The sequence below is a fragment of the Micropterus salmoides genome, unplaced genomic scaffold (assembly GCF_014851395.1).
Source record: "Micropterus salmoides isolate LMB-PRFRI ecotype aquatic unplaced genomic scaffold, ASM1485139v1 Ms_hic_scaffold_20, whole genome shotgun sequence".
Lineage (NCBI taxonomy): Eukaryota > Metazoa > Chordata > Actinopteri > Centrarchiformes > Centrarchidae > Micropterus > Micropterus salmoides.
The window spans coordinates 1,943,414-1,970,193 of NW_024041151.1; the positions used below are offsets into that span (position 1 = coordinate 1,943,414).

Here is a 26,780-nt window from a genome sequence, read left to right on the forward strand (position 1 = left end):
GTTTTGGTGTATGGTATTGAAATTGAACATTTAGTGGTGTTCCCACAGAATCCCTCTTTGTCCGACCACTGTTTGATAACTTTTGAGTTTGTATTGCTGAACTACACGCCATTGGGCAAAAATTTATATACAAGATGTCTGTCTGATAGTGCTGTAGCTAAATTTAAGGATGCGATTCCATCAGCTCTAAATTCATTATCAAGTCACAAAGTAACAGAGGACTCCTATGCTAGTTTCAGTCCCTCCCAAATCGATCATCTTGTTGATAGTGCTGCAGGCTCGCTGCGAATGACACTCGACTCTGTAGCCCCTCTTAAAAAGAAAATACTAAAACAAAGACGGTTAGCTCCATGGTATAATACTGAAACTCGCAAATTAAAGCAAATATCGCAGAAACTTGAGAGGAATTGGCATTCCACCAAACTGGAAAATTCTCGTTTAATTTGGCAAGATAGTCTTTTCAGCACTGTAGCCAGGCTGACAGAGAGTCACAGCTCTATTGAGCCAAGTATTCCCATAGCTCTCAGTAGTTATGACTTCATGAGCTTCTTTAATGATAAAATTCTAGCTATTAGAGACAAAATTCACCAAGACCTGCCCTCAACTGGCACCAACTTATCTCTTAACTCAGGAACCTTTGAAACAGCTGTACAACCAGATATATGTTTAGACTGTTTTGCTTCCCTCAATCTTTACCATCTAACTTCAATAATTTCTTCATCTAAACCATCAACCTGCCTCTTAGACCCCATCCTGACTAGGCTGCTTAAAGATGTTTTACCCTTAGTCAGCACCTCTATACTAGATATGATCAATCTATCTTTATCAACAGGCTATGTACCACAGTACTTTAAAGTAGCTGTAATTAAACCTCTTCTGAAAAAGCCCAAACTTGATCCGGATGTTTTAGCCAACTATAGACCTATATCTAACCTTCCATTTCTCTCTAAGGTTCTGGAGAAAGCAGTTGCTAAACAGCTGTGTGACTTTCTACAGAGCAATAGTTTATTTGAGGATTTTCAGTCAGGATTTAGAGCTCATCATAGCACAGAGACAGCACTGGTGAAAATTACCAATGACCTCCTTATTGCATCAGACAAAGGACTTCTCTGTACTGGTTTTATTAGATCTTAGTGCTGCATTTGATACCATTGACCATCAGATCCTATTGCAGAGACTGGAACATTTAACTGGCATTAAAGGAACCGCTCTAAGCTGGTTTAAGTCCTATTTATCAGATCGATTTCAGTTTGTACATGTTAACGATGAGTCCTCCATGCATGCCAAAGTTAGTCATGGAGTTCCTCAAGGATCTGTCCTCAGACCAATCCTCTTCACTTTATATATGCTTCCTTTAGGCAATATTATCAGGAAATATTCCAGAAGCTTTCATTGTTATGCAGATGATACTCAGTTATATCTATCGATCAAGCCAGATGAAACTCATCAGTTAGCAAAACTTCAAATGTGCCTTCAGGATGTTAAAACCTGGATGACCTGTAATTTTCTAATGCTAAACTCAGATAAAACTGAAGTTATTGTTCTGGGGCCTAAGCACCTCCGTGACGCATTATCTAAAGATATAGTTCCTCTTGATGGCATCGCCCTGGCCTCCAGCACCACTGTGACCGCCTTTTTTCACCTACGTAATATTGCGAAAATCAGGAACATCCTGTCTAAAAATGATGCAGAAAAACTAGTCCATGCATTTGTTACTTCTAGGCTGGATTACTGCAATTCTTTATTATCAGGCTGCTCGAAAAAGTCCATTAAGACTCTTCAGCTAATCCAGAATGCTGCAGCACGTGTTCTGACAGGAACCAGGAAAAGAGTCATCAATCATATTTCTCCTGTTTTAGCTTCTTTGCATTGGCTTCCAGTAAAATCCAGAATAGAATTTAAAATCATTTTTCTTACCTACAAAGCTCTTAATGGTCAGGCACCATCTTATCTTAAAGAGCTCATAGTACCTTACTACCCCACCAGAGCACTGCGCTCCCAGAATGCAGGGTAACTTGTGGTTCCTAGAGTCTCCAAAAGTAGACTAGGAGCCAGAGCGTTCAGCTATCAAGCTCCTCTCCTGTGGAACCAGGTTCCAGTTTGGGTTCAGGAGGCAGACACCATCTCCACATTTAAGAGTAGGCTTAAGACTTTCCTCTTTGATAAAGCTTATAGTTAGGGCTGGCACAGGTGAGTCCTGAACCATCCCTTAGGTATGCTGCTATAGGCCTAGACTGCTGGGGGATTTCCTATGATGCACTGAGCTCCTCTCTCCTCTACTTTCCTCTCCCTCTGTATGCAACCTCATCCCATTATTGCATGTTACTAACACAACTTCTCCCCTTTCTGGTAGTCTTGTGTTTTCTCGTCCCTCTGCTCTCTCCTCCTATCACTTCCTGCAGGTTTTCTGGCTCTGGAGCTGTGGAGTCTGGATCTGTGGTTGCGGGTCACCTGCTGTCCCCGTGTTCCTGCTCGACACCCTCTGCTGCAACGACTATTGTTACTGGTCCTATTGTTATTATAATCATTAACATTACAACTGTTACCATTAACACTACTATAAATATCTGTACCATTTTTCATTTAGTCTATAGCAATATCACCTTTACTGTCTGTACCTCTGTGTCTGTATATTGTGTAGACTGCCTCCCTCCCCTCTCTCTCTCCTTCCATCCCTCTCTTTTTCTCTCTGTTCCTTTCCTGCCCTCTCTCTCGCTCTCTCTCTCTTCCCTGTAAGGGAGGAAGGAGAGACAACCAAGATTTGTAGACATCTTTTGAATATGAAATAATTGCGTGAGTGAGAGGAAGATAAAATTAATTTGTAAGGAAGTTGTATTAATATATAAATTTTTGTTTAAAAAAAGTAAAAAAAATACGTAATTATGAGAAGTGCCCTTTTTTTTCACTTGAGCCCCTGCCCCTCAAAATGTCTGTGTCACTGGGGACAGCATATTTTCAACCATTTGATCAAATGTCATAACCACATTATCATCAAACGTTGATTTATTTCAGTAATTCCATTCAAAAAGTGAAACTTGTATAATGTATACATTCATTCCACACAGACTGATATATTTCAAGTGTTCATTCCTTTTAATTTTGATGATTATAACTGAAAACTAATAAAAACCCCAAAATCAGTATCTCAGAAAATTTTAATATTGAGAAAAGGTTCAATATTGAAGACACGTGGTGCCACACTCTAATCAGCTAATTAATACAAAACACCTGCAAAGGCCTTTAAATGGTCTCTCAGTTTAGTTCTGTAGGCTACACAATCATAGGGAAGACTGCTGACTTGACAGCTGTCCAGAAGATGACCATTGACACCTTGGACAAGGAGGGCAAGACACAAAAGGTCATTGCTAAAGAGGCTGTCTGTTCACAGAGCTCTGTGTCCAAGCACATTAATAGAGAGGCGAAGGGAAGGAAAAGCTGTGGTAGAAAAAAGTGTACAAGCAATAGGGATAACCGCACCCTGGAGAGGATTGTGAAACAAAACCCATTCAAAAATGTGGGGGAGATTCACAAAGAGTGGACTGCAGCTGGAGTCAGTGCTTCAAGAACCACCACGCGCAGACGTATGCAAGACATGGGTTTCAGCTGTCGCATTCCTTGTGTCAAGCCACTCTTGAACAAGACACAGCATACTTCCTGCTACTGTAGAGAGCAGTCGTGCTTTTCCTACACTCCCCTCTTATCTTGGCTTGCTCCTATTTTCTGTCTACTTTGGTCGTGTGGAAACTTTTCTCTTTGGACCACCTGCCTACTGTTCTCCTGAAACCATCAAAATGGAATTAATCAACTGGTCACTCAGCGCTATTGACAAGATTTTCACCCAGAGACGTGCTTCACCGGGTGAGCCGAACTGTCCCAGTGGAACATTCGCTGCAGGCTACGCTCGCGACTCGTGGGAGACCTGACAAGCGGTTTGCTTGGATGTTTTATCTGTGGAGGACATTTTTGGATTTATGGATAATTGGAATTTTGTTAATGGGCTTCCTGATTACCAGGCTTGGAATCTCCCTAATATATCGTAAAATTGGTAAGACAGCCGCCAGTAAATTTACCCAAAAGCTGTCTGGGGAACTTTAAGAGTGCTTAAATGGGGTGAACGACAAGCTGAAGGTTTTACATCAAAAGGCTGATCAGAACGGTGAACTGTTTCGTAACATGTCAGACCTGTCTGTGGAAGCGCAGAGGAGGATTGACACCATCGGGGCGCAGTCTGGTGAGCTGCTGAGAGTAACCACTGGTCTGACAATGAAATTAGAAGAAATGTCGAAATCACTACATGAACTGGATGCACGTATGAGAGCAATTGAAGGACACTGATGCTAAATGTTAACGAATCAACCTAAATTGGATTAAAAATTATTGTCTTAGTGCCCCTTCCCTCCCCCTCCCCTCCTTCACCCGAGCGGGAAAACAACTTGCAGCTGGCCTTCCTATCTTCTCCTGCGCATTGGTTTATCTCTCCTTAATGACAAGGCCAATGAACTGAACTTTTCTTTTTAACAACATAGTCAGTCTGAAGCCTCATACTTCACAAACACAGACTCATTATCTTATTCGCACCATACTAATTAATTCTTTTCTGGGAAGTGAGTGGCGGCGCGGAATATAGCTGCGGCCCGGAGGCATAATTTCTTGCAATTTCCCCACTGTGGGACAAGTAAAGGATTCATTCATTCATTCATTCAGAAGCGTCTCGCCTGATGAAAGTACATTTTGCATTTCCTTTGGCAAATAAAGGTCCCAGAGTCTGGAGGAAGAGAGGAGAGGCACAGAATCCACGTTGCTTGAAGTCCAGTGTAAAGTTTCCACAGTCAGTGATGGTTTGGGGTGCCATGTCATCTGCTGCTGTTGGTCCACTGTGTTTTCTGAGGTCCAAGGTCAACGCAGCCGTCTACCAGGAAGTTTTAGAGCACTTCATGCTTCCTGCTGCTGACCAACTTTATGGAGATGCAGATTTCATTTTTCAACAGGACTTGGCACCTGCACACAGTGCCAAAGCTACCAGTACCTGGTTTAAGGACCATGGTATCCCTGTTCTTAATTGGCCAGCAAACTCGCCTGACCTTAACCCTATAGAAAATCTATGGAGTATTGTGAAGAGGAAGATGCGATATGCTAGACCCAACAATGCAGAAGAGATGAAGGCCACTATCAGAGCAACCTGGTCTCTCATAACACCTGAGCAGTGCCACAGACTGATGGACTCCATGCCACGCCGCATTGCTGCAGTAATTCAGGCAAAAGGAACCCCAACTAAGTATTGAGTGCTGTACATGCTCATACTTTTCATGTTCATACTTTACAGTTGGCCAACATTTCTAAAAATCCTTTTTTGTATTGGTCTTAAGTAATATTCTAATTTTCGGAGATACTGAATTTGGGATTTTCATTAGTTGTCAGTTTTAATCATCACAATTAAATGAAATAAACATTTCAAATAGTCTGTGTGTAATGAATTAATATAATATCCAAGTTTCACTTTTTGAATGGAATTACTGAAATAAATCAACTTTTTGACAATATTCTAATAATATGACCAGCACCTGTACACAGATAATGGCGGAGGCCGTAACACAGTCAATACTTCCTCTCTGGAAATGGGGGCTTTAAGATTGCCTTGCTGCTCTGCCGATATAGTAGGCAGACTGAGCTGAGAAAAGAAATCTTCCATTAAGTCAAGTGTGTCATCCAGTTGTTCAGATGTATACAGTCGACAATAAAATTCCTTGAAGGTATGGACTTGTCATATATGCGATTATCCTGAGCATCATGAATGGCTGCAATGGATTGTGATTCGGATCTTTTTTACAACAAGCTATGCCAAATATTTTCCAGGTTTATTCCCATGCTCATAAAATCTTTGTCTAGTAAACTTTAGTTTGGTCTCTTCATCCTGAGTAAGGAGGTTATCTAAGGTTGATCTGACTGCATATTTTTCTTGCAATAAAGCAGCAGTTGGAGAATCAACATATAGTCTTTCCCTTGCTCATTCATCAAGAAATTTTGCCTCCTCAATTTCTGCCGCCGCTTATTGCTGATAGTGAAATAAAAACCCCTCTGGCATTTGCCTTAATAATTTCCTACAGGAGGGAAGGGTCATCTGTTGACTGAGAGTTAACAGAAAGAAAATATTTAAACCCATTATTGAAATAGGATACTAAAGTATGGTCTTTTTACATAGTTGTATTCAGTCTCCAGTATTTTACTCTATTCCCTATACCCTTCAGAGAAAGATCCAGCACCACGTTGGCATGGTCTGAAATGACTATTTATACTGCCTATTACACAAGACAAGACTGAATGTAAAGACAGCCCAGGTAAAAAAAAGTAATCAATCCTAGTATGACACCCATGGGGTGCTGAGAAAAAAGTGTACCCTTTATCCAGGGGATGGATTTTCCTCCATACATCAACAAACCCTAAATCTTCACATATAGAAGTGAGTGATTTAGCTTGTGATTAAAGAAATGAAGCTCTGTGGGGGAGTCTGTCAATGAGGGGATTCAGTATACAATTACAATCCCCACCCACTATGGAAATGGCTGAGCGAATCTCTGAAAAATCCAAGAATACTTTAGTTATAAAATCTGACAGGTGAGCAGGGGGGTAATAAATATTCAATACGTAAATAATAGTGCCTTGTAAGATCCCCTTGATTATAACATATCCAACATTTTTGTCTTTAACACACTATTATCGAAAAGGGAAGATTCTTCCTCACAAGGATTAAAATACCTGCTCAATCCCACCCTGCTGTAATTTCAGGTGTTCTACATCATCCAAATGTGTTTCTTGTAAAAGTGCAATATCAATGTGTTCTCTTTTCAGAAAGGTAACCATTTTCCTTCTTTTAATAGGACTATGGACCCCTCTTACATTCCATGTACACAAGCGTAGTTTATTACCTGCCATACCGATCAAGCTGACCCTCTATATAGATACATAACTCACAAAGAGCAAAAGCCTGAAACTGCACAATACAAACAGTCGCTGAGCTGGGCGAACAAATCTGAACAGGAACTATTATACAAAAACAAAAAAGCACAAATACAATGGGGCCTGTCTCTGCCACCTGACTTGCAGGGCTTTATAAACTTCTTCCACCCCGCTCTCTGCACAAACCTCATTAAAAAACAGAAATAGATCTGTCGCTAATAGACTAATGAAGCTGTACCCTGTTTTCCCTTGGCACTCACCCATAGAATAAACAAAAACCTATGCTTGCTCACAGCGGCCGTAACTTGGTGCATGAACAAAATCGACCCATACATAAACATACAACGTTATACGCACATACATATATGGATTGTCAAATCTTCTCTGGGTTCCGTTCACAGTCACCTTCAGAGTAGCCGCATATAGTAACACATAGTCCATGTCCATGTTAAAGAAGGAAATCCTGGGCCCCTTGCGTGTGGGGTCGTCCTAGTTAGGTCAGCAACCTCCAACGACGTCGCTACGGCCTCCACATCAGCAATCCGTTTCTCTGCTTCGCCCACCAGCTGTTAGGTCTGTTCTTTATTTGCCTCCAACACAGTGGAAATCTTGGTGTCGATTACTTTAGTAAGGTTATCAGTTATTCTGTCCAGGGCTTGAACAATACCTGGTTCCATAGAGCCGGAGTTAGCACCCAAACTCGGCATCTGAGATGCGGCACTTAATGTTAGCTCTCCCTCACTGTCCCCTACTTTTCACCTAGTAAAGAAGTAATATAAACTGACAAATGCCACCGGAGTTCACTCAGCAACAGTGCTTACTCTACGACGCCATCTTGTCCCTCCGTTATTCCCATTTCTGATATTTATCCATTAAATATGATCCAGTTACACCAAAATCAGTGAATAAAGTTTTTTCTGTGCAGTAATCAGTGGGGCCCGGGCCCAGATACACTCAGCTGCTTCAGCAGCGTCTGGTTGAGAAATCTTTGCATTGGACGCTAACAGAAGTGCAGAATGAGTCATCGACGTTTTAAAATGACAAACTCTTAAATATCATCAACGACACCTACAAAACACATTTTTTGTCACTGATGGGTCAGAAACTGCCACAGTGGTGACATAGTGCAAAGCAAATCATATAATACATTTAAACATGGACTTTGGGAATGGAGGATTTTGTTGTATGTTTCACTAAAAATCCCCTGAGCAGACAACACATCACTGATCCTCTTAAATTAACCTATTTGGCATTGAAGTAATCCAAAAGTAACTCAAAGTAATCAGATTACATTACTTTTATTTTGTGGTACGTTACTGATTACATTTCTAAAGTAACCCTCCCAACACTGCCAGCAGGTCACTGGTGCCTGTTATGGAGACAACCAAAGACCCTGCTGGTGGAAACCAGTGGCTAAGAAAGCCGTCAAGCTGAAGGAGGAGTCCTTTCAGGCTGGTTGGTGGTTGGCCCCGGGGCCTCCTGAAGCAGCAGACATGTTTCATATATACATAAATATATCTTGGTGCATTCAGCTCCTGATTTACTGAGGCAGCAGCTCATCAGACTCCTTCATGGCTGCCAGAGACAGTCTGCTGCCATTCTAGCTGCTGAGTGTGAGTCAACCTGGGTACATTACTGTCAGAGATGATGTCATAGATGATGTCACTGATGGGCTTACCTGAGCAGGTGAGATCCACGATGAAGGAAGAGGAATATGATGTTACACACTCCCTCAGAGCAGATCCAGACTGAACACAGTCAGAGCTGATCCTCCACACAGGTCTGTCTGAGGACTCCTTTCTCTCTCCTACAGAAACAGCAGAGCCACAGTCAAGCTCTCTACAGACACCAGCTGCTGTCTCCAGGGTCCAGACAGAGACAGAGTAATCCACTGGTCTCCAGACTCCCTTATGTTTCACCTCCAGTGTTCCTGCACAGCGACTGGCTCCTCCCACCAACCTGACATCATCAGGCTCTGAACAGAAACCAGAGAGTCATCAGTAAAACAATAAAGTGAGTTTCATCAGAAGAGAAAAGAAGCAAATCAAAGCTGCAGCTCCTCTTCTACCTGAGCAGGTGAGTCCAACAGCTTTTCCAGGTGAGCAGGTGTTTCTAGCTGAGCCTGAGCTTCTACAGTCCAGGAGAGCAGACTCATGGCCTCCACACTGGAACTCTTTGGTCCACGTCGGAGCCTCCACTTCTCCATAGAGCGCCCCCTGGAGGACTGAAGGAGCCCCACAGCCAAGCTCCCTACAGACCACCTCTGCATCCTGCTGGTCAAAGTCAGCTTCACACACTGAGGACCACCTCTGGTTAGACTTCACCTCCAGTCTGCCTGAGCACAGACTAGTCCCGTCCAGCAGCCTGACAGAGTCTGGAGAGATAAAGAAGATGAAATAGAGATAAAGACAGCAGACGCAAAAGAAAAACATGTCATGAAACAACAATTCAGTGATTCAAGGTGGACTCACAACTCCAACATCAGTTCATCATTAACAACAGAAAACATCTTTCTACCAGCACATTTCCATTTAATACTCTGTCACACTTGTTCTCCACGTCTGAACACTTTCAACATGTTTCCAAACAACAGCACAACATCATCATCTGCAGATTTCTCTGCTCTGTTCCTTCTGCTCAGCTACTCCACAATCTTTGCTCTCCACACAAACAAGTTCAACACTTTTCATTCTGTCTTAATGTTCTAAGAAGATCTGGAACCCAGAAGAAAAAGCTGCTTAGAAAATGCTCCAACAACTCTAACAGGGATAGGGGCTGGACTCTCTCCTTTGAAGGAGCTGCCAGGGTGGAGGACGCCACGTGGGTGTGGAGATACTGACGAGCCCCCGGCTGAGCTCAGCTGCTCAAAGTTGTGGCCAGCAGGTCACTGGTGCCTGTTATGGAGACAACCAAAGAGCCTGCTGGGGGAAACCAGTGGCTAAGAAAGCCGTCAAGCTGAAGGAGGAGTCCTTTCAGGCTGGTTGGTGGTTGGCCCCGGGGCCCCCTGAAGCAGCAGACATGTTTCATATGTACATATATATATCTTGGTGCATTCAGCTCCTGATTTACTGAGGCAGCAGCTCATCAGACTCCTTCATGGCTGCCAGAGACAGTCTGCTGCCATTCTAGCTGCTGAGTGTGAGTCAACCTGGGGACATTACTGTCAGACATGATATCATAGATGATGTCACTGATGGGCTTACCTGAGCAGGTGAGATCCACGATGAAGGAAGAGGAATATGATGTTACACACTCCCTCAGAGCAGATCCAGACTGAACACAGTCAGACTTGATCCTCCACACAGGTCTGCGTAAGGACTCCTTTCTCTCTCCTACAGAAACAGCAGAGCCACAGTCAAGCTCTCTACAGACACCAGCTGCTGTCTCCAGGGTCCAGACAGAGACAGAGTAATCCACTGGTCTCCAGACTCCCTTATGTTTCACCTCCAGTGTTCCTGCACAGCGACTGGCTCCTCCCACCAACCTGACATCATCAGGCTCTGAACAGAAACCAGAGAGTCATCAGTAAAACAATAAAGTGAGTTTCATCAGAAGAGAAAAGAAGCAAATCAAAGCTGCAGCTCCTCTTCTACCTGAGCAGGTGAGTCCAACAGCTTTTCCAGGTGAGCAGGTGTTTCTAGCGGAGCCTGAGCTTCTACAGTCCAGGAGAGCAGACTCATGGCCTCCACACTGGAACTCTTTGGTCCACATCGGAGCCTCCACTTCTCCATAGAGCGCCCCCTGGAGGACTGAAGGAGCCCTACAGCCAAGCTCCCTACAGACCACCTCTGCATCCTGCTGGTCAAAGTCAGCTTCACACACTGAGGACCACCTCTGGTTAGACTTCACCTCCAGTCTGCCTGAGCACAGACTAGTCCCGTCCAGCAGCCTGACAGAGTCTGGAGAGATGATAGAAGATGAAATAGAGATAAAGACAGCAGACACAAAAGAAAAACATGTCATGAAACAACAATTCAGTGATTCAAGGTGGACTCAGCACAACTCCAACATCAGTTCATCATTAACAACAGAACACATCTTTCTACCAGCACAGACTGCAGCAAGTTCACCAGCACATTTCCATTTAATACTCTGTCACACTTGTTCTCCACGTCTGAACACTTTCAACATGTTTCCAAACAACAGCACAACATCATCATCTGCAGATTTCTCTGCTCTGTTCCTTCTGCTCAGCTACTCCACAATCTTTGCTCTGCACACAAACAAGTTCAACACTTTTCATTCTGTCTTAATGTTCTAAGAAGATCTGGAACCCAGAGGAAAAAGCTGCTTAGAAAATGCTCCAACAACTCTAACAGGGATAGGGGCTGGACTCTCTCCTTTGAAGGAGCTGCCAGGGTGGAGGACGCCACGTGGGTGTGGAGATACTGACAAGCCCCCGGCTGAGCTCAGCTGCTCAAAGTGGTGGCCAGCAGGTCATCGGTGCCTGTTATGGAGGCAAACAAAGACCCTGCTGGTGACTACAGTATAGAGAACACAAATATACAGACTATAAACAGAAACCATATAGACAGATTAAGACAATAGTGCAGTGAGCAGAGTGCAAAGGACGCAGGAGTAAATTATTATTATTATGATGTACATGTCGGAGGTGGATGTGATATATAGGTACACATACATGCATACATGTACACGTACACAGTGCAAAGGATGCTGGAATAGCTAAGTATTATGTGCAGGTGTTATTTACTTCAGGTAGGTGGATCTGGTATACACTATCTACAATATGAAACAGTATGAACAGCTCTGAAATAGAGACATATACAGGGGCGTAGGGGGCGCTGAAATGCTGAGGGGGGTTTGGAGGCATGTCTCCCCGATTGTAAAGAGAAAATAAAGCACTTAAATGCTCATTTCTAATGACCTTTGAAAACAGAATGTGCTTATTAGTGTGACTGAAAGAGGTTTGAGATGTGCAGTGAGAGAAGATGGAGAACAGACTGGGGAGGGGAGATTATGAAGTCTCAGGAGCACAGTCAGAGACGGAGCTTTGGCGATATTGTTATTCTACATTCATGCCAATAAAGCTGATTTGAACTGAATTGACAGAGAATAATATAACTACAACAAAACTGACTGCACACCATAAAAAGATGGAACAGCTGCTAGTTAATGTAGCCACAGCTCAAATGTATTCACGTAACGTTACACTTGGGAGCTGTGATATTTCCTGTCTCTCTTGGCCCTGACTCTCCCTGCAACACGTTTGTGAACGCAGAAATGTCTTCAGTGCAAACTCTGATGACATGCCGTTGGTCTAACAAAGTCTTTTACTACGTGAGTTTTAGAATAGACCGTATGTCTCCTAGCTGTCTCCACACAAGTTTCTAAGGTCGAGGACGGTCAGGGGCGAACAAGTGGCCCAGGAGTTTGTCCCTGGTCAGCCCGCTCTCCAGACAGAGCATGTGTCGGGGCCTCTGGGTCTTTACAGACCTTTATTCCTGCATTCTTGAGAGTTTTATCCAAGTAGAGAACATAAACTAAATGAGCCTTTAAAATACATCTTCAAAACTAGAAACTCCTCTCTAACTCTCCTGAAGTAAAGAAATCATCTCTGCTGAGCCCTCGAGTACAATAAATAAATAAAAAAAGCCATATCATCATCAGTCTTACCATAAACTGCTGCTCTGACTCTGTTATTGCCCTCATCTCTGCTCTGTCTCATGTTCACCATGGCAGAGCTTGTACTGGTGTTGCTGGCCAGCGGCGGGGAGAGTACTCAAAATCTTTACTCAAGGAAAAGTACAATTACTCCCAAAAAAGTAAAAGACAAACAACAACAAAAAAAACTTACTCCAGTAAAAGTTACAGGTTATTTCCAGGGAAAGCAATCTGATTTGCTGGTTGATTATCTGTAATTTAGCTGTTTAATATCAAGCTGTTTAAAATATCAGCTTGCTACCCAGCCACGATTGTTTAATCCCCGTAGGGCAATTCAGTTTTAGCATACCAGTCGTATTAAACAAGACGAAAACAAGCACTGACAAACCCTGCCAATGACATTGCATTTGGGCACCAGAACAAAGCAGCGAATACCCAGGTCACAATACATGGACTAAGCAGGGCACATAGTTCAAAGAGATAAGCTAATACCAAACTAAATAATAAATAGAGGGGCTTACAATGTCTGGCACATGTCTAGTTGCTGCTGTCAGCAGTATTTAAAAGCCTGATGGCAGAAGGAATAAAATAATTTGCATATCTTTTAGTTTTCCTGTTGTCTTACAGACATGCAGGAAACCAAACTTGTTGCTTTGCAGCAGCACAGGCAGCCGAAACAATCGGATTATTCCTAAAGCATCTAACTAATCTTTAGAACAAAGAATGATTGTGGCAGTAACACGGAGCAGCTTGTTGCTGAAGCAGGTAAACCTGCATACAGAGGAAGCTGTGCGTCATGCGTAAAGCCCAACAGGACGGTTTTATCCACCATATTTCCTCTCTGCGCATCAGAAAAATGATTGGTTCCTGAATAAATAACAGCTGGTAGCTGCTGAGTGAAAGATCACTTTCACTGGGGGTGAGGCCTCACACACATAATAGGAACAAAAGTAGTTTATTTAACAGAGTTGATGGTGTGGATAGATATGAGGAACAGTCATATCAGAAGTGTGCGGATGAGTGAGAATGAAGTGTAATGCATGTTGGTGGGTGCAGCAAATTAAACAAATGAACAAAGGCTGAGGTTGAAGCAGCAGCCCAGCAGAGAGACTGATTCCTAGAAAGGCAGCCCTTTTATGCCCTCTAGGAAGCCCAAACCAGAGGGGCAGGTACATGCATTAGACCCTGCCAGCTCCACCTACAAGCCACACCCAGAATCTGCAAGCAGAGAAGACACACACAGGCAGGATGACTGGGGGAAGTCGTCACACCGGCCATCTTATTGTTTTCAGCCTAAGTGTCTTTTTTTGGACAACACAGGTTTCTTCTATATTTCCACTGCAAGCTTACTGTGCAAATAAACCTTTCTCATAGCATTTTAATATTTCTTGGTGCAAGCTGTTTTTCAGAACATTTTTAACAAATGCTTTCAAAAAGGGGTGGCTCCGTGTCCACAGCGTCCCCAGTGTAAATCAGCCTCCCTCCCTACAGGCTGAGCTGCTCCATGCTCACCGCTTCACCTGCTCTCTCTCTACCTCGGCCCAGTCGCTTTGTCACTCCCTAACACCATAGCCTGGCAGGGGCCATGGCTATCCTTTACTCCTTCACATAAAATAACAAAAATAAAATAAATACAGAAATAAGTAAATGCTCAATAAATAAATAAGCATCCAATTAAATAGCCATCTCACTGTATGAGGGGCAAGATCGTTGATGTCTGCAGGCAGAGTAGGCCTAGAGCTCTCCTGTCTGACTGGTCCACCAATAGGAGAGAAGATGACCCCTTTGGACACAGCCCCTCCTCATTTGCATAATGAAGCAGAAATGCATACAGAAATGTAAAAAGGACAGGCAGAAATAAATACCATGGGTGAAAACAAATAAGGTAAAAAAAATACAAAGGAAGAATAAAACAGACAAAAATATTAAAACACACACATAAATAAATACATTTAAAAAATAAGTAATTAATAAATAAAGTTGAAGATTATAACGGACAATAAATAAATAAGGTAATTATTACAAAGGTGAATAAGTAAAGGCGCTAATTAAAATATATACATTTATATCTCCTTGTATAATTTAATTACTACCTACATTTATTTATTTACTTTATTTTTTTGTGTATTTAATTGGATGCTTATTTATTTATTGAGCATTTATTTATTTCTGTATTTATTTCTGACTGTGTCAGGATCGGTCCTCCATAGCAGCGCGGGAGAGTTATCAAGCACGTAAAGTTTGGTTCAGATGTGAGCATGTACACTGAAGTTACAACAACTTCCTGTGTCATGGCGAAGAGTTGATCTTTGACGCCACGCCACGGACACGCCCATTGACGAAAACTCACAGATAGCACAACTTTTCATCTTCAGTGCCTTTAGAAGGCACAGCACAAATTTGAAGTCGGTCGGACAAAATCCCTAGGAGGAGTTTGTTAAAGTACGAAGTGTGTAAATCATCCAAAAATGACCATAAAATTCAAAATGGCCAACTTCCTGCTGAGTTTAGGATATGGTTTCTTGAGGTTTTTTTGTGCGTCTTGATATGATACATGTCCCCAGAATATTTCGTGCATGTAGGTTGAACGTGGACGAGGGGCAAATTTTTTCAAATTTTCTAGGTGGCGCTAGCGAGTCATTTTGCCACTCCCATGCGTATTGTCTAGACCCAATACATCCTGCCAGTACTCATGGAAGGATTTGCAAAGTTTGGACAAATGTCCGGCTACAAAATAAATGCACAGAAAACACAAGTCCTCACTTTCAATTATAGCCCCTCTGAAGCTGTTAAAGAAAATTATGAAATTAAGTGGAATTTAAAATCAATGAAATATCTTGGAGTTAATTTAACAAAAGATATTAGCCAATTGAAATCAGCAAACTATGACCCATTAATATCCAAAATAAAAGAAGACATTGCGAGGTGGAATTTAATCCCCTTTATGACTCTTACATCTAGAGTTGAGGTGGTCAAAATCAATGTTCTCCCCAGGGTGTTATACCTATTTCAGAATCTTCCAGTGGAGATACTGGACAAGGAATTTACAGAAAGGGACAAAATTATCTCAAGATATATCTGGCAAGGAAAACAACCTAGAATAATATATAAAACACTACCACTGCCTAAGGCGAAGGGGGGATAGCTCTCCCGTGCTTAAAAAGTTACTATCAAGCAGTGTAAATAAAGCCTTTGCTGAATTTATGTAATCCCTCCTACTCTGCTAGGTGGAAAGAAATTGAAATGAAAATGTCAACTGAAGCTCCAATACAGGCATTAATCGGGGACAACAAACTCCGGCACCAATCGAAACATGTATCTAATCCATGGCTTGACATTTCCCAAGTGTGTCAAGTGTGGTTTGAAATTGTTACAAAAAATAACTTGACACACAAACGCACACACGCAATAAGCAGCTAAGGTGGATAGGATATGATACAGAAGTTTCCCCTAATATAAGAGATAATAGAATTAAAAATTGGGATCAAGGCCCACATATGTTTTGGGAACTATTGGAAAAGAAGAAGTGTAAAAGTTTTGAAGAAAGAAACAGTTTGGTCTGGTAAATCAAGATTTTTATAGATTTCTGCAAGTGAGGCATTATTTAGAGCATGATATAAAAAAGGAAAATTTTGACGTGGAGTTAAACATTATAAAACTCTTTATCTCCCCATACCAATCTAAACTAAACAGGAACTTAATTTCAAAGATATATTCAGGGATAGAAACTTTAAAAAGGAGAAGATACACACTACATAAAACAAAAATGGGACATTGAAGCAAACATAAAATTGACGGATGAGGAATGGGAAGATTTTACTCAACAAATATGGAGATTGACATCCTCCTTAACTTGGAGGGAACATGGATGGAAAAACTTAGTGAGATATTTTAGAACTCCAGCTCAGACAAAATATCGGGATACAAGCTGTTGGCGGGATGTGGGAAAAAGAGTGCAAACCATGTTCATATTTTTTGGAGTTGTCCTTCGATTGTGAAATATTGGATGGAACTTTACCAATGTATGGATAAGATTTTACATATTATGATATAGGATGATGTAAGACAAGATAAAAATAATGTATTACATGACCAAATGTGTATTTATGTCTTGCAACATCAATGAAAAATAAATAAATAAAAAGTCCACATCTGATAAACACTGTCCATCCACTTTGTGTTTGAGCACCAAGCAGGTCGGAGGCGACTTGTGGAGGTTTGTGGGGTGAGGAGTTCCCTGAGGTGGGGCGGGGGATAATAAATACATAAATGCCAATTTGTTTTTTTACTGATAGGGGAGGAGCTGCTCTCATAAAACACAGGAGGCCTACAGCAGCTTCATCCTGCAGTATTTCCCCTGTGAAAGCCTAATGTTGTTAAAACATTTTTATAACTGTTTAACACCGATTTATGGAGGGAGGAGCTGCTTGGTCAGGTCAAAGTTCAACTAAAAAGCCAAAGTAGTCTTTTTTGAATTATAACTCTGTTTTTTGCTTGTATTTGTTGGCACACAATATCAGCCAGAACATTTTAAACTACAACTACTCAACACCTGACTGACGTCCTGAGAACACGTTCACAGTGTTGACAGCCTGTTTTTTAAACAATTTAATTATGTTTTCTTTCTTTTGAGGACCTAATAAAATGTTCTGCAGCCACAGATTGTACATTCAATGCCACTGAAAGTATTCATGTGCTGTGTATGTTGAATAAATGTTTAGGACTTGTGTGGATTCTCTTCACTTGCATTAAACAATGGGAGTGTTGGATGTTACACACTGGAATGTGTATGGAGAAGAAAGATTCACACAGTAAATAGCACACTGGTAAATCCTTCTTTTGGCCAGATGGTGACGTTTCTGAGGTGAGTTTGTTGTCAGAGCTGCTAGAAACTGACAGCAGTGTGAGAACCAGGTTAGAACAGAAGGGCATGCAGGTTTAACTCTGGGCTGAGGGTGAATGATGAAGGTGATAACTAGGCTGCAAATAAGACATAAAGATAAAAACCAAATGAAATGAACAACAATAAATACATCTGTGTCAGTAACCTGGATTCAAAACAGTTAATAAAGACACAGTACAGGCCTTCATTTAAATCCTGCCACCTGCTGGTAGAAAGGGGGAACAACTTGGTTATTAAAATATGAATTTAATATTAAAAATATAGCGCTTCTTAGGTTAACCTATATTAGCCTACCAACTGTACTGCACCAAACAATGCGCTTAAAAATAGTGACTCTTGCTGTTTACATGAATAAATGCACAATATTATAGTGCATATGTGATCATACATTCATCATTGTTCTTTCAAGATGGCGCCGCAGACGGCTGCCTCGGCATTACGCTCCGTAATGCTTTTTGTTTGTTATTAACGTTGTTTTCTGCCATCCCGCTCTGGTAAATTTTACCGGAGAGGAGCATTAAACATTGGACTTTCAAATGCTCATAATAATCCACCGCTCTTTATTGACCCTGGAACTTTCCCAGAGTTATTATTTTGGAGGAGCGGCAGCTCTGTTTGGGGTCTTCTGTAGGCATCGCAGGATCGCTGGTTAAGCTGAGACAGCGGGGATTTCACACTGCACTCCCTTCAATCCACCTGGCGAATGTCCGCTCTCTGGACAACAAAATGGACGAACTGCTGCTCCTCAACAGAACTAACTTGGACTTCTGCAGATCTGCCGCCCTCTGTTTCACATCCTGGACAGCGCACTTCACCTACCGGGATCGCGAAAGGGAGCTCACGGGAAAAACACGGGGGAGGCGGACTCTGTTTCTATATAAACGAAGGTTGGTGCACAGATGTCACAGTGTTGAAGAGATCATGCGGGCCTCGCCTAGAGACATTATTTATAAACTGTAAACCTTTTTATTCACTGCGGGAGTTTTCCTCCTTTGGTGTTACTACACCTGGTCGACCAGATCACTAACATGGAGAAAAAACACCCAGACTCCCTGCTCATTGTTCTTGGGGACTTTAACAAAGCAAACCTCAGCCATGAACTTCCAAAGTACAGACAGCATATTAAATTTCCCACCAGGGACACTAACACACTGGACCAATGTTACACAACATTAAAGGACGCCTATCGGTCTGTTCCCCGTGCAGCCTTGGGACTCTCTGATCACTGTCTGGTTCATCTTATCCCGACACACAGGCAAAAACTGAAATCTGCTAAACCTGTTGTAAAAACTGTGAAAAGATGGACCAACGAGTCAAAGCTGGAGTTACAGGCCTGATTTGACTGCACTGACTGGAGTGTTTTTGAGGCTGCAGCCAATGACCTGGACGAACTAACCAACACTGTGACATCTTAAATCAGTTTTTGTGAGGACATGTGTGCTGACTAAAACCTTCCGCACATACAACAACCAAAAACCCTGGGTCACAGTGAAACTCGTCTTGCAGCTTCGTCAGACCAAAGAGGAGGCCTTCAGAAGTGGGGACAGAGTCTTGTACAACCAGGTCAGGAACACGCTGACTAAAGAGGTCAAAGCTGCAAAGAGGTGCTATGCTGAAAAGCTAAATAACAGCTTTGCAGCCAACGACCCTGCGTCAGTGTGGAGAAGCCTGCGGACACTCACAAACTACAAGAGACCATCCCGCAACACTGCTGGTAATCAACAACTGGCAGACGAGCTGAATGGTTTCTACTGTAGGTTTGAAAAGCCCAGAGTCACACCTCTCCCCCACTTCAACACCATCTTCAAACAGTCACCTTCCCCCTCTGACCTCTCACCTGCACTCAAGATCTGTGAAGAAGACGTGAGCCACCTCTTCCAAAGACAGAAGATCAGGAAGGGTCCTGGACCTGATGGTGTCTCACCATCGTGCCTGAAAATCTGTGCGGACCAGCTGGCCCCCATCTTCACTCAGATCTTCAACAAATCACTGGAGCTGTGTGAGGTTCTCTCCTGCTTCAAATGCTCCACAGTCATCCCGGTCCCAAAAAAACCCTCCATCTCTGGACTAAATGACTACAGGCCCGTCGCCCTGACATCTGCAGTCATGAAGTCCTTTGAAAGACTGGTGTTGGCCCACCTGAAGGACATTACAGGCCCCCTGTTGGACCCCCTGCAGTTTACCTGTTTACCTACAGGGTTAACTGTAGATGATGCTGTCAACTTGGGTCTGCATTACATCCTGCAACACCTCGACTCTCCAGGGACATATGCTAGGATCCTGCGCATGCGTTGGCGTCTGTAGCCACTTGTCGGAAGTTCCGTCTTAAACCGGACTTTCATCCAGTTTAAATCTACTCTTTTTCGTTACATTTTTATATCCTTTTTATTTAACTTAAGTTTTACGTGGGTTAAGGATTTTAGTCATCCAACATGGATTTTAAGCTAGATGACCGTAAAAACGCCATCAACGCTACTGATCGCAACAAAGCTCTGGTGACTATGCTAGCCGAGATAACTCTGCCCCATGAGGACTGCGCACTCCTTAAGAAAGCGAACAAGAAGATTGCTGACCTTATGGAAGACATCCGACGACTTTCAGAGGAACTCAAAGAGAAAGATTCCCTGCTGACTGGCTTTATGGATGTGGCTTCAGTACAAGCCAAACAGATTGTTTCTCTTAGCGCAACCGCTAACATCCAGGACACCGTGTTTTGGGACCCCTCTGGCCTACCGAGGCTTTCTTCCTGCTGGACTTGAAGCATCAGTCAACCTGGGCTGAAGTGGCGGTCTGTGGCTGCAAGAGAGGCTTGGACGGGGCTACCTCTCCTCCGTCCATCGGCCTCTCCAACCGCTATGCAGCCCTGTCTGACGACACTCCGGTCCAACCAGCGGATGCACCTGCGGCTTCGAGTCTCCCTGATACGGATCTCTTTCGGCACACAGTGCCTGCCGACACTGTTGCATCTCCTCCACTGGCTACATCTCCTGCACTGGGCTGCCAGTCTGCCGCTGGGCCTGATCGGCGGCCGTCATCCTGGTCAATAACCTCCGCTTCCCAACATCAGATCCTAAAGGAGGCTGTGCTCAGACGCTCCGGAGGCCGTCTCTACCCTGCATAGTCGGGTAGCCCTTCTCTCAGGTCTGTTACTGCTACTCCAACACAACACTCGGCAGCTCACACACTCCATCCTCAGTCCGCACACAGTGTTGAAGCAGATTCTGCTCAGTCCTGCTCTGGAACCCCACAACCGGCATCTCTTCGTCCCCTTTTCTCCCCAACCACACTAATAATTGGTGACTCCATAACCAGAAACATAAGTTTCTTTAACGCTACCACTCACTGCTTCCCCGGTGCCACTACAGCTGACATTTTAAAAAAACTCCAGGACCTAATGCCATCGCTCCCGTCCTCCATCACAAGACTGATAGTCCATGTCGGAACAAATGACACAGCTCTTCAGCAGTCTGAGCTGACAAAATCAGATTTTAAGCGTCTTTTTAACTTGTGGAAAGTCCTTTTTATCTATGGTCCCATTCCCACCATTGGTCGCGGTGCTGGCCGCTTCAGTAGACTCCTTGGCCTCCACGACTGGCTCCAGTCCACCTGCAGGGCTCAGCGTGTGTGTTATGTGGATAATTTTAATATTTTCTGGCAAAGAATGCCTCTTTTTAAGACAGATGGACTTCACTCAAACAAACGGGGGTCAGAAATGTTGGCTGCTCACATACAGCATGTGATGCGGTCCACACATGACTTACCTGAATGACTAATCATTCATGCAGCACACCTGGACACACCACCGCTCACTGAACAGATCTCTGCCTCACTGCCACAAACAACTGTCTCCACCTGCTGCCATGTAAAGCCATCTGCTCCCAGCGCTGTTCCACAGACTTCTATTCCTGTCATCATCACGCATAGACCAGTAAACTGAAACGTGCACATCCCACACAGAAATAATAATAATCTCTTTAGGATTAGGACAACTGCACCAACTCCAGCACCCAGAACAAATTCATTTAAAATGGCTCTCTTCAATGTGAGATCACTTTCAAGTAATCTTAAATGATTTTATCTTGTCTGCAAATCTAGATTTTATGTTTTTAACTGAATCCTGGTTGCAAATGAATGACTATAGCCAGCTAGCTGAACTGTGTCCGCCTCAATATGATTGTTTTAGTCAACCGAGAGTCAGTGGTCATGGTGGTGGGCTAGTGAGCGTGCACAGGAAAAATGAAAAATGTCATCAAGTACGCTGTGATGAATTTAACTCCTTTGAAGTTCTCACTCTTAAAGTTGGAGGGCTGCAACCTATCATATTTGTTATAATTTATCGCCCCCTAAAACCGCCTGGAGGATTTTTATCAGAACTTCCTGAATTTTTATCTACTGTGGTTTTAAACTATGACAGAATTGTTCTTTGCGGTGATTTTAATATTCATGTTGATGACCCCAACAATGTTAATGCAACTGACTTTTTAAATATGGCCACTTCTTTTAACTTCAAACAACATGTCAAAGGGCAAACCCATAACCGTGGTCATACACTGGACTTTACCCTGGGTGTCAGCATTTCCTCTGTGGAATTAGTGGATATGACCATATCTGACCACAGATGTATTGTTTTGAGCTGCAATTCGCCTGTTACTCATGCCGCCTCACCAAGCTCCGTATGTTCTCGCGTCTTTAATGAACAAAGTGTTTCAAAGTTTTGCGCATTCCTTCAGAGCCAAAGCCAACACCTGTCTGATTCCAACACCAACAATCTGGTCGATCACTTCAATCATATCTGCTTGTCGTCACTAAATATTACTGCTCCTCTAAAGGTTAGGCCTACGTCTAAAGCTAGTAAGCAACCCTGGATAAATGACAGCATTCGCAGCCTAAAAAGGGAATGCAGGAAAGCAGAGCGCAGATGGAAAAAATCCAGTCTACAAGTCCATTACCTCAGTCTGAAGGATTTATTAATTAAATACAATAACTTGGTTAAGGATGAGAGAACACACTATTTTTCTGAACTCATTACTACACATAAACACAACCCCAGGTTTCTATTTAAGACTGTGGATCAGCTGGTAAACCCAACCCCTCCTTGTGCCTCAGCTGGAAGTAATGATGACTGTGAATTGTTTTTATCTTATTTTACCAATAAGGTGGTGTCAATCAGCCTCTATTACCCCCGCGGCCTCTTACTCAGAGGTCCATCACCAGCAACAAGAGAGTTTTATCCCATCGACTTGTCTGAGCAGTATCACAAATGAGAGTGTCCTCCAGCCCACTTGATGTAATACCTACAAAGTTTTTACTGAAAGTAATAGATTCTGTTGGGCCCCATTTGATCTCTGTTTTCAACAGCTCCCTATCTACTGGTTGTGTCCCTGATTATTTTAAAACGGCTTGCGTGAACCCACTTTTAAAGAAACCTGGTTTAGATCCCTCCCTCCCACATAATTTTAGACCAATTTCAAAACTGCCTTTTATTGCAAAGATTCTAGAAAGAATTGTGTCCTCACTGTACTGGAAAATAACAAAATATTTGAAAAGTTTCAGTCTGGTTTTAGGTACCACAGCACTGAGACTGCCCTGCTTAAACTCACCAATGACCTTTTAATGTCTGCTGATGATGGCATGTGCTCAGTCCTAGTACTCCTGGACCTTAGCGCTGCTTTTGACACCATTGATCACAACATCATGTTAGACAGACTGAGGCACTGGGTGGGGATCTCTGGTACTGCCCTAGAATGGTTTTCATCCTACCTGTCAAATAGGAAGTTTTGCGTGTCTGTAAACAACTATGTCTCCTCGTTCCCCTTCGAGGGAACGAGACACTGCGTCGGTTACGACACTATGGGAACGCCTCTAGGCGAAGCAGGTCTGAACGTGAATGAAATCACTCCAATCCTATTGGCTTGTTGCTAGAACGGTAAGGTGTGATGGAATAACCGGAGGAGTATAAAGCACACCTGTACACACTCATCATTAGCTTTTTTCTATTCAGCAGGCGCTCTGTATGTTGTTTGAAGAAAGCTCCAGTCCTACAAGCAGTGTGTCTTACCTGAAGAAGAAGTCTACCAGCATGTCCGGCAACCAGATGCACAGAAGGTGTGTTTTTTTCTAGCCCTCGGTACATCACGGATGGAGATTCTCATGAGATGTGTGTCTCATGTTTGGGGATGGAGCACGCCCGGGCAGCTCTCGAGGGGGCTGCCTGCGCCCGTTGCGAAGCCCTTTCCGTGCGGGTACTGAGGTACAGAATGGCTCTCTTTTCCGAGGATGTCCGGATGTGTTTTCCTTACGGTGTGGGCCCTGCGGCCGCTGAGGCGTTCCCATAGTGTCGTAACCGACGCAGTTCGAGTTCCCTCGAAGGGGAACGTCTCGGGTTACGTATGTAACCCTGGTTCCCCGAGAAAGGGAACTAGACACTGCGTCGGCCTGCCGCACCTCTCTCCCCGCCTGAAGCGCCTGCTTCATAGTTTAAGCTAATGATGAGTGTGTACAGGTGTGCTTTATACTCCTCCGGTTATTCCATCACACCTTACCGTTCTAGCAACAAGCCAATAGGATTGGAGTGATTTCATTCACGTTCAGACCTGCTTCGCCTAGAGGCGTTCCCATAGTGTCGTAACCGACGCAGTGTCTCGTTCCCCTTCTCGGGGAACCAGGGTTACATATGTAACCCGAGATGTTCTGTCCAGTTAAATATGGTGTGCCTCAGGGGTCGGTCTTAGGACCCATTTTGTTTTCATTGTATCTGCTTCCCCTTGGGCATATTATCCATAAAAATGGCATTTCTTTTCATATTTATGCTGATGACACACAAATATACTTGCCCGTCAGATCCACAGACCCTGGAATGCTGAGTTCACTTAACAACTGCCTTTGTGAAGTTAAATAATGGATGTCAAATAATTTGCTCCAGCTGAACTCAGACGAAACAGAAATCCTGGTCATTGGGTCCCAGCAGATGGCAAATCAAATACTGCCATCTGCTGGTTCCCTAGTAAATCACATTAAGAACCTTGGTGTCTGGTTTGATAGTAATTTAAATTTCGAGCAGCACACCACAAAGCTTGTTCAATCATGTTTTTATCAACTTAGAAATATAGCAGAAAATCGATCTATGGTAACTTTTTAGGACACCGAGACCATTTTACACGCCTTCATCGCATCACGCCTGGATTATTGCAACAGCCTTTTCACCTGTTTAACCCAAAAATCTATTGATCGACTCCAGACTGTCCAGAACCCAGCTGCCAGGCTTTTAACCAGAACAAAGAAATATGACCACATTATTCCTATTTTAGCTTCATTACACTGGCTCCCAGTATGTTTTAGAATTGACTTTAAAATTCTATTCTTCATGGCCTCTCGCCTTGTTATATTTCTGACCTTTTAGTCCCATAAAAACCAGCACGTACCTTGAGATCCGCGGGCAGAGGTCTGCTATGTGTTCCAGAGTCTCGACTGAAAACGAAAGGGGACAGAGCGTTTGCTGTCAGGGCCCCAAGGCTCTGGAACAGCCTGCCCGAGGAAATCAGGTCGGCTGAGTCAGTGAACTCTTTTAAGTCCCTTCTTAAAACATACTTTTATAGGAGAGCCTTTCCCGATCCTTTTATTTTATTGTATTTTTACTAATTTTATATTTATCTTATATGTGTATTTTAGTCTTTTCAATGTTTTCATGCTTTTATCTTGTATTGTTTTTGTATTATTGTCTTTACACTTGTTAAAGCACTTTGTAACTTGTTTTTGAAAAGTGCTCTACAAATAAAGATTATTATTATTATTATTGGATCCTGTTCGTGGACTTCAGCTCGGCGTTCAACACCATCATCCCGGACATCCTCAGCACCAAACTCACCAAGCTCACTGTGCCAGCCTCCACCTGTCAGTGGATCACAAACTTCCTGACTGACAGGAGTCAGCAGGTGAGACTGGGAAACATCACATCCAGCTCCCGGACTATCAGCACTGGCGCCCCCCAGGGGTGTGTGCTCTCCCCACTGCTCTTCTCCCTCTACACCAACGACTGCACCTCAGGAGACCCTTTTGTCAAACTCCTGAAGTTCGCTGGCGACACAACGGTCATCGGCCTCATCCGGGAGTCGGCCTACAAACGGGAGGTTCATCAGCTGGCTCTCTGGTGCGGTCAGAACAACCTGGAGCTTTACAAGCTCAAAACTGTGGAGATGAGTGTGGACAAAGGATATCTCAGTAACTAACGTACCTCAAAGGCCGAGGAGCGAGGAGGCTTGTTGGAGGAGTTATAAGCGAGGATACACCGGCATATCCTTTGCAGAAGTCTTTTTGGTAGCCGGGATATTTGAAAGAGGCGTGACATGCAGCTGTACGCGTTCCTTGTTAAGAGAGATGCTATGCTGTTTACACATGAGGCTCAGAAACTTAATATTTAAATCTACCAATACGCCGACAAGATGTGTCAGGATCTGATGTTAATTCAGGTTCTGTGTTCTTCTACACATCCAAAAGGTCTGAGACAGTCCAGGTTCATACAGGGAAACAGTTTAGAGTGAAGCAGCTGTCCTGCTTATCAATGCTGACTCCACTTGTACCGAGCTACCACATGCCATCAGAGCAGGGGCGTCCCTCTCTGACTTCAAGAAGATTCTGGAAACTTTGCAGAGAACACTTCCTCTGAAAACACCTCCAACCTCTAACATGCACTTGTGCTCTTGTTCTTCTGTCTCCTTACAGGCCTCTTGTATTGATAATACTATTTTGTTAACACGTACAGCATCAGTGGGGTAAATACGTACGGGAAGAAGTAAGAGCTAACAGCTCTTACGAGTACGTTTGGTCAGTTGTAGATGTCTTACTGTATTGATGCTTGTAAGCTGTTCCTCAAATGCAAGTCGCTTTGGAAAGAAGGGTCTGCCAAATGAGGAATTAAATGTAGATGATGTCACTGATGATGTCACTGATGGGCTTACCTGAGCAGGTGAGATCCACGATGAATGGAGACGAATCTGATGATGTTACACACTCCCTCAGAGCAGATCCAGACTGAACACAGTCAAACCAGATCCACCACACAGGTCTGAGTGAGGACTCCTTTCTCTGTCCTACAGAAACAGCAGAGCCACAGTCCAGCTCTCTACAGACAACAGCTGCTGTCTTCAGGGTCCAGCCAGAGACAGGGTCACTCCCTGGTCTCCAGTCTCCCTGATGTTTCACCTCCAGTGTTCCTGCACAGCGACTGGCTTCTCCCACCAATCTGACATCATGAGGCTCTGAACAGAAACCAGAGAGTCATCAGTAAAACAATAAAGTGAGTTTC

At 43.4% G+C, this 26,780-nt stretch overlaps 1 protein-coding gene across 1 annotated transcript in view; it reads right to left on the reverse strand.

Annotated features, from left to right (window-relative positions):
* Positions 1–26,780, reverse strand: part of LOC119914850 (scavenger receptor cysteine-rich type 1 protein M160-like) — a 55,809-nt gene that overhangs the window by 23,748 nt on the left and 5,281 nt on the right. Inside the window, exons 5-9 of the mRNA XM_038734394.1 lie at positions 26,434–26,733; positions 10,548–10,853; positions 10,158–10,454; positions 9,023–9,328; positions 8,633–8,929 (exon numbers count right to left, since the gene is read on the reverse strand). Of these exons, the coding sequence (XP_038590322.1) occupies positions 8,633–8,929; positions 9,023–9,328; positions 10,158–10,454; positions 10,548–10,853; positions 26,434–26,733 (1,506 nt within the window). The remainder of the gene's footprint in view (positions 1–8,632; positions 8,930–9,022; positions 9,329–10,157; positions 10,455–10,547; positions 10,854–26,433; positions 26,734–26,780) is intronic.